At 49.8% G+C, this 7796-nt stretch overlaps 1 protein-coding gene across 1 annotated transcript; it reads right to left on the reverse strand.

Annotated features, from left to right (window-relative positions):
* Positions 1 to 387: 387 nt before the first annotated feature.
* On the reverse strand, positions 388 to 7339 carry LOC128107197 (melanoma-associated antigen D1). Its single transcript, XM_052732816.1, has 13 exons — positions 7124 to 7339; positions 6481 to 6554; positions 5086 to 5784; positions 3864 to 4532; positions 3701 to 3764; positions 3437 to 3516; positions 3182 to 3273; positions 2884 to 2963; positions 2750 to 2792; positions 2478 to 2540; positions 1834 to 1948; positions 805 to 1185; positions 388 to 600 (listed from the first exon to the last, which is right to left on the reverse strand). Exons 2-12 carry the CDS (start codon positions 6523 to 6525, stop codon positions 808 to 810), a joined length of 2328 nt encoding a protein of 775 aa, XP_052588776.1. The 5' UTR covers positions 6526 to 6554; positions 7124 to 7339; the 3' UTR covers positions 388 to 600; positions 805 to 807.
* Between the last annotated feature and the right edge of the window lie 457 nt (positions 7340 to 7796).

Below are 7796 nucleotides of genomic sequence, written 5' to 3' on the forward strand. Positions count from 1 at the left end.
ACATAATGAACATTCTGGAATCCTGCCACTGACCCTTCATCTTCTATCCTTCACTCTTGACTCTTTAAACACTGGGGGGTTCACTTTTCTTCTTAAACATAATTGTTTTGACCATCCACACCTTCCTTCACCATTCCATTTCTTATACAGTAGCATTACTTATACCATGCATTACTCATGTGCTATTGAATGTATGAACTATTATACCAGCCCTTAGATCTCAACAGCACTGGTGTTCATTCATTCCCTTCTTTGGTTCCTAATCCATTAGATGGATCTACCCACATTTCCATATATTGAAAGCTGATCTGCTCTTCAGGTTAGAGCCAATAAATAAGTTGAGCTTTCTCTCTCTCCCTGGATATACACACAAAAAAGAGGAGCACATTTAATTCACTTTGCAATTTCAACATTTATTTCTGATACCAAAACTTGACAACACACAAGGAAAAAAAAAGTAATAGACAGAATAGCAAATAAATTTATCTTGCATGCCACTCTCAGTCAATAGGATGTGGCTCTCTAGATAGCTGTGTTCTGAAGGAATCTGAGGCTTCAGCCTCACTCGGAGGGAAAACTATTGCAAATGATGAGCAGGATCTGTGAATACAAGAAAAAAGGAAAAGAATTCAATAAGCTGGATAAAGTAAAAAGGAACATTAACACCAAATACTACTTCTCTGTGCTTCTTTTTTCTCTACCACGGGTTTTACATTACTACTAGCTTAGGAATGTGAATACAATCCCCACTGACCATGTATCCCCCAAGAACCCTACCTGCCTAATTTAACATGATTTACTTACATTTTACTCAACCCAGAAGAAGCCAATGGCACCGAAGTTGGCAGCGAAGTTGGCAGTGGCTGTACCACTGGGGCCAATAATGGGGCCAGTGAAGGCCTGAGGGAATCTGGAGCGGGCATTCTGGTGGTATCGGGCCCAGAAGGTAAAGGGGATCCTGGACCAAGGATCTCCAAAATCTCCTTCCTCATCCCAGGTCAGCAGCTCAAACTCGATGTCATCCCAGCTCCAGGGCCCAGACACAGCCTCATCTCCGATTCCCATGCGGGTTCTCGCTTCAGCGCGGGCCTCTGCCTCAGCTGCAGCAGCATCCAGAGCATCCAAAGCTTCATCTGCAGCTTCCATGAACTGTGCAGTCCAGTCACGAGGGTCTCTCTTCTGCACCTGCAATGAGGAATAGAAAACAAAACCAACCTTTTACAGTAGCCAAGATACATAATCAGTGTAAGTGCCCAACAACAGATGAATGGAAAAAGAAAATATTGTATTACATACGGTGGAATACTATTCAGTCTTTAAAAATGAAAATCCTACTATTCGTGACAATATGGTTGAAACTGAAAGACATTATGTTAAATAAGTCAATCCAAAGAGACAAATATTGTATTGGCAATCTAAAACTAGACTGACAGGAGTAGATTAGCATGGTGGTTGCCAGGGGCTCAAATTGGATGAGGAACAGGGACATATTCATTAAATGGGTATGAAATTAGAGTTAGATATAATGAGAAAGTCTGTAAGTTAATGACTAGCATATATTTGTAAATTGCTGAGATGGCTTTTCTTGTGTGTTCCTGTATGTGTGTGCACATACATGCGGCAGGTATGTGCATGCATGGAGGCCAGAAGTTCAACCTTGAGTGTTGTTCCTCAGGTACCATCTCCCTTTCATTTGAGATCGTGTATCTCAGTAAGTAGGCTCTCCACCTCCCCAGCACTGGACTGCAAACACGCACTACCACATCTGGCTTTTTTCCCTACCCGGGTTCTGGGGACTGAACCCAATGAACCTGCCATCAGTTCCTCCATTACCTCGGCAATGAACCTCAGCACTTTCATCTTGCTGGTCTCATGGTAGGAACGGAGGCCCCAGAGGAACTCATACTCAGGAGGGTTGCTGTTGGGCACTCGTCTGTAGTCCAGGTATCTGAGGGGGCAAAAAAGAGTCCGTGTTTATGGGCAGTCTGCAAACAATACCTAGTAATTCTGGATTCTGAAACTCTTTCATTCAAATAGAAATCTTTGACTGCAGTCACTCCTAAACACAGTCAGGGTATCTACCTTTTAAGAATCAGGTCTTAGACTTCCTATGCCAGGGATTCTACACCAGGCAACCATTCAGAGCTGCAAGGGACACTTGTATGGGGTCACAGAAAGGAAACACTCATTTTAACCCTTCTGCTAAAGCTGCTGCTTCAGGTTCTTATAATCTTGTCAACGAACCACAAATAGATCACTTCCAGGATTCCGACATGGCCCACCCTTTCCTGAGAAAGTGTACTATGAGCATGGTGGACAGGCTTCACTTATAACTATGCTGTAGAAACACCCTACCTCAAAGAGTACATTTGGTAAACACTTCTAAGTAAAGGTGTTATTTCTGTGAACCTTTATACAGGTGTGGTGTGTAATATGTTTAGAAAGCCTTTTCGGATGAGGACCAAGCAGTCACTTACTTCTGCTTTACAAACTCGTAAGTAAGAAGCTTTCTCAGATCACCAAGGAGGGGATGTCTGACCCTGATGGTAAAAAAGAAAATGACAATCAGAATTTTCCTGAAGAAAAGAGGGAGAGAGTTCAAGGTTGTTTTCCCATCTACCCACACAATTTAGATATCCCCAAGGCAAAGTTCCCCCACCCAGACCAACAGGTTAATGCAATTCTGGGACCATCCCCTGCTGCCAAAGTAGAATTCGAACAGACAGGAGATGAAAGAGCCTAATCATACCCAGGACGTAGTCCCATCTTGCGCAGTGCCTCCCAAAGGACGGCTGTAATAGAAGGCAAGAGGACATAAGGCATAGAAAGCAAGCATGGGAATCAGGCTGCAGCCAACCCCCAGCTGCAAGTCCAGCCACTCACCCTCACTGGCACGGTTGCCATTCATGAAGATAATGCCCAGAATCACTAAGAGGAGGCCTAGCTTGGGCGTGTCTTTGGTCCTAGAGGAGTCCAAAAAGAATACACATATGTATATAGCCAGCAGCCATTTGCTTGAAAAACCCCAGCAAGCTTACCAATTAGCTTTTCCAGTATTCCTCAGTGGAGATCATTATGCCCCCACTCTGCCCATGACCTCCTATGAGACTGAATACTGAAACTCTTAGAAAAAAAAAGCATCACTGAGAAAGGCCATATTCCATCTCCTTTCCCATCTTACGTTCCCAGTATGCCAGCCAGGGACTCAGGGGTGCTGATGAGAATATACAGATGCTCTTCTTTGTCAATTTCCTTCAGCTGAATTCCAAATTTCTACAGGGGCAAGAAAACAGAATATGAAATTACAGCAGTTAGCATAATCTACCCATAGGCAGGCAGTCACAGCCCTGTTAAGCCTTGTCCTAAACTTCTAGTAGGAATCTCATAAAATTGAAACTTTCTCCATCATTCCAGTTTCTTAGGTTTGGCTTTTTACCTTCTCCAGGACAAAGCAGGCGCGTTCAATGATTTCTGGATAAACATCAGTGTATTCTCGGATGATATCCCTCAGCATTTCTGTAAGAGAAAAGGGGAAGCACCGAGACTGAGTTGGAGCACCGAGTAGCAGTCCCTTTGCTAGTCCTGGTGAGGGTAGCTCAGTCAGGGTCCTCAAAAGTAGAAACAGAGCAATCAGCTATGGAAGGGAAGGGATGTATAAGCAAAAGATGCCCATGGAGCACAGGGATAGGGGAAGACCTACCTGAGCGCTTGATGGGCACCTTTGTGTAGTCTTTAAGCATCAGGTACTTGACCAACTTGTTTGCCTGGGGAGAAAGAAATAATTAAAATTATGTTTGCAGGAAACTTGGCTGATTGTAAATGGAAGGACAACAGTAAAATGAGTGGAGAGGTACAGCTCTTACTCTTTCCTGAAGAAGGGCCACATCTCGGGGCTGTGGAGCACCCTGGTTCTGTGAGGCACGAGAGTTGGAGGAGGATCTCAGATTAGGCGAGGGTCGTAAGTTCTGCCAGTCAGGTGGAATTGGCCAATCGGCAGGGATCCAGTCAGGTGGAAAAGGCCAATCAGTGGGAAATGACCAGTCAGGAGGCAGTGACCAGTCAGGTGGTAACTGCCAATCTGGAGGGCCTTGCCAATCTTGGGGGCCCTGCCAACTGGGTGGAGCCTGCCAACTGGGTGGGCTCTGCCATCCAGGTGTATTCTGCCAGGCCATTGGGTTTGGCCAGACAATTGGACCAGGCCAGACAATGGGGTTTGGCCAGATCACTGGATTCTGCCAGATCACTGGGTTAGGCCAGATCACTGGATTCTGCCATGCAACTGGGTTCTGCCAAGCTGATGGTGTCTGCCTAGCTGGGGGACTCTGACGTGCTGGTGGGGTCTGCCTGGCTGTCTGGTTTTGCCAGCCTGATGGGTTCTGCCAAGCCAGTGGGGTCTGCCACAGCACATTGGGGGGTGCGCCAGGTGGGTTCTGAGTGGTCACTGGAACTGGAGCAGACCTCCAGTTCCCTGAAGCCAGTGAGGCCCGCCTTTGCTCCCCAGTGCTGTTCTCTTCCACATTCAAGTTATTAATCTGCATCACAAGAGACAAGAAAATTCCAGGGTCACTATTAATCCTGGGTCCTCCAGTAGCTAACCTAGGAACTTCCTATGAATCTTCACCTATAAGGACAGCCTGACCCCTCACTCGCCATTGGTCACTTGGTTTTTCCTTGTCTTTCAGGCAGGAGTTTCACCTCCAAACCAGACCAACCGCAACCAGAGAGTGGGGCTTCTTTTCCTACGTGACCCTGAACTCAAGCCACCTCTTTTCTCCCTGTGCTTTCTCTAGCTAGTGAGGCCAATCTTTAAGATCTAAAGATAAAAAAATTTGATGTGAGCCTGCCTAGCTTAAGACCTTACACATGGTGTTTACTGTTAAAATGTCCTATACACAGGTGGCGCGGTGATCCATATTGTCAAGTGTCCTTGTAGAAGCTCACCATCAATCTGTGGACAATCAGGGGTCAGGAATAAACATCTAACACCCCCTACAACTTAGCCAAAATATAGGCATACATGCCCTTTATTTTGTTTGGAGCAAATGTACTTCAAAGAAAGGAAAGTGAAGCTAGCAGGGATCTCACCTTGCGGGTCCTCTTGCCCCGAATTATAGTCCGGGACTCCACATTCTGAGCCTGGGAGCCATCTGCTGAGGTCTGTGCAGCTGCACCGTCAGTTTCAGAGATACCTGGGCTGGTCCCTATGTCAGCCATTTTGGCCTGGTTTACATTCTGGATCTGGGCATCAGCTGCAGGGACCTTAGTGGTATCATTCCAAGCCTTAGTAGCTGTCTTAGGCTGGTTGTTGGTCATCTCATTGGCACTGGGGGACTGAGAGAAATTGTAGGCGGCACTGGGGCCTGCCTTAGTAGTGGTATTCTGGGCCTTAAAGGCCATTTCAGACTTTTTAGCTGATTTGCCTGTGGTTGCTGCCTGGGAAAAATCAGAGGCAGCATTTGGACCTTTAGAGGTGCCATTCTGTGACTTAAAGGCCACCTTAGACTGATTCTTGGGCATCTCCTTGGCATTACGTGCCTGAGAGAAATCATTTGGACCCTTTGTGGTGGTATTCTGGGCTTTGAAGCCTGTCTTAGGCCTAGCAGCAGCTGTTGAGAGCTCAGTATCAGCCACCTCATTGGCAGTTGGGGGCTGTGAACTCTGGGGACTAGCATTCTGCCCACTGGCAGCTGCTGTGGCCTGGTTGGTGGGTGGAGCCTCGGAGATCTGGATGGCTTCCATCAAGGTCTGCACAAGCAAGGCGCTGTCTTCAACGGAGGCCTCAGCCTGCAAATACAGGAGAGGGTTAATTTCAACCTCTGGGCCTTAGGAGCCAGATCAGAAGGAGGGGCACCCGCAGCAGGGGAGCTGTAGACAAGCCTCACAGTTCACAGATGGGGGCAGAGAAGGGTCAATGGGAGGCGGGGTGGGAACAAAACTTGGTTAAGGGTAGAGGGGGCAGGGCAAGGTGAGGGCCGTCAGAGGCAGCAGGGGCTGGTGAGGAATGTGGTGCAAACCACTGAACCCTAAGCGGGTTTGGAGCTGGACTGGTTAGGCTTGCGGTGGGAAACTCAAGACCCGAGGAGGAGGTGGGAGGAATGGAGGAGGCTAAGCAGCGAGGGTGGAGGGGGAGTCTCGCGGCGTGGAGAAAGGGAGGGGTGGAGGCGAGAGGTTGGGGGATGGGGCGACAGACTGCTCTACACGCGTCAGGGTTATGGAAAAAAAATGGTTCCTTACCCAACCCGCATTCTCTGGGCAGACTGCCCTGACTAACAGGGTCTCCCCTTTCTCTAAGCAGGGACCGATGGCTGAAAAGGGACGCCCCTCCCCCATTCGATAAACGCTAGAAATTTGAGAGGCAGCGGAGTCCAGGCCGGAAGAAGGGCAAAATCAGATCCTGCCATTTGCGCCGGGAAAAGGGGGCCAGTGGTGGGCGTCATCTGTCAGCAGGGAAAATGGAGGAATGGGGAACGGGGTTCTCACCTGGAAGCCGCGGAGGCCTGCACCGCCGTCCGGTTTCTGAGCCATAGCTCTTGTCTCTCTGGCAAGAGCAGAGCCTAGGGGGGTGTGGGAGAGGAACTAGGCATTACACACTACCGAAGGAAAATACGCAGGGCCGAATTGTGTGTGCGCGTGTGGTTGGATTCTGGGGGCGGGGGAGGTGCCGGGGATGGGGAGAACCGGGCCTAATCGGAGCGGGAAAAGTAAACGGGCGTCCCGACGGACCAGCTAACATTTCCAGCCGCTGACAGGGGAACGCTGCAAATCTGCGGTCTGGAATCGGATGAGAGCTCGGAACGCGGTAGTTTTCGGGGGGGGGGGGGGGCGGAGAGGGGGAGGGGAGGGGAAAGATTCGCTTCGGGAAAGTTGAATTAAGGTTTTGAATCGAGAGGACCCGTATAACGGATCAAGGTCGAGAAATCTGAGGCTTCAGTGAAGGAATTGGATAAGGATTCGGGGGGGGGGATGAACGGGGTTCTAAATTAGAAAGGGTCGGGAGGGGGTACGAATCCGGGACCGGGCGGTGGAGGGGGTTTCTAAATCCAGGGTAAAGGGATTGGGAGAAAAGGATAGGGGAAGGGCGCCACACCAGGGGGCAGATGCCCACTCTGGGGGCTGGTCTCACCTTGCCTCAGGCCCCAACCCCAACCCCCTCGCTGCTTCCCTTCTTCACGACTCAAGAGGGTCAGGACTGCAGTGCTCGGCTCTCGGCAGCTGCACTCTCTCCTCGTCCAGGAGAAAATGCCAGCGCGGCAGCTCGGGCGACCCCGCCTCTTCGCCTAATATACCACCCACCGCCTCAGGAAGCCCCGCGCATGCGCAACAGCTAACTGTCCAAATAAGAGTCCCGCTTGCTTTCCCAACAAAAGCTTCAGCCTGGAGACCTTGGCGCGCATGTGCACTCGAAGGAGAGCCCGCCTCTTTGCCAACACACTATCCCACCGCCAACCAGGTTGACAGTGGACGGAGGTCCCGCCCCTTCTTCTTACGCACCCACTCCTCCAACAGCTGCGCAGAGCCTTTTGGTCCCACCCCCTCGCCCAGCACACCAGCCCCCTACCTTTATCCGCAATGCGTCTCTTCTCAGTCCCTCCCTTTTTCCCGAGGACTCTCTAGGCAGGTCCGCAACTGCCTCCCACCCCCTGCTTAGGGCCTCTTAGGTAGGCCGCTGCAGGGGTCTCTTATTTCGACACAAGCTCGGCCTCTGCTGAGTTCACCCACTTGGCTACGCAGGAACCTTCGAGGCCGGAAAAAAATACCTACCAGGAGGTAGCAAAGCAAGTGTCGGCCAGGGCAAT

The sequence above is a fragment of the Peromyscus californicus genome, unplaced genomic scaffold (genome assembly GCF_007827085.1).
Source record: "Peromyscus californicus insignis strain IS unplaced genomic scaffold, ASM782708v3 Scaffold_10__1_contigs__length_136768540, whole genome shotgun sequence".
Lineage (NCBI taxonomy): Eukaryota > Metazoa > Chordata > Mammalia > Rodentia > Cricetidae > Peromyscus > Peromyscus californicus.

What these genes read in the sequence shown, in the direction of transcription:
- LOC128107197 (XM_052732816.1), bottom strand. Translation starts at nt 6,525, where the DNA reads ATGGCTCAGAAACCGGACGGCGGTGCAGGCCTCCGCGGCTTCCAG. An exon ending in TGGCCCTTCTTCAGGAAAGA is followed by an intron (nt 3,765 to 3,863) that starts GTAAGAGCTGTA and finishes CTTTCTCCCCAG; the next exon opens with GCAAACAAGTTGGTCAAGTA. An exon ending in TGCTGAGGTTCATTGCCGAG is followed by an intron (nt 1,186 to 1,833) that starts GTAATGGAGGAA and finishes TCCTCATTGCAG; the next exon opens with GTGCAGAAGAGAGACCCTCG.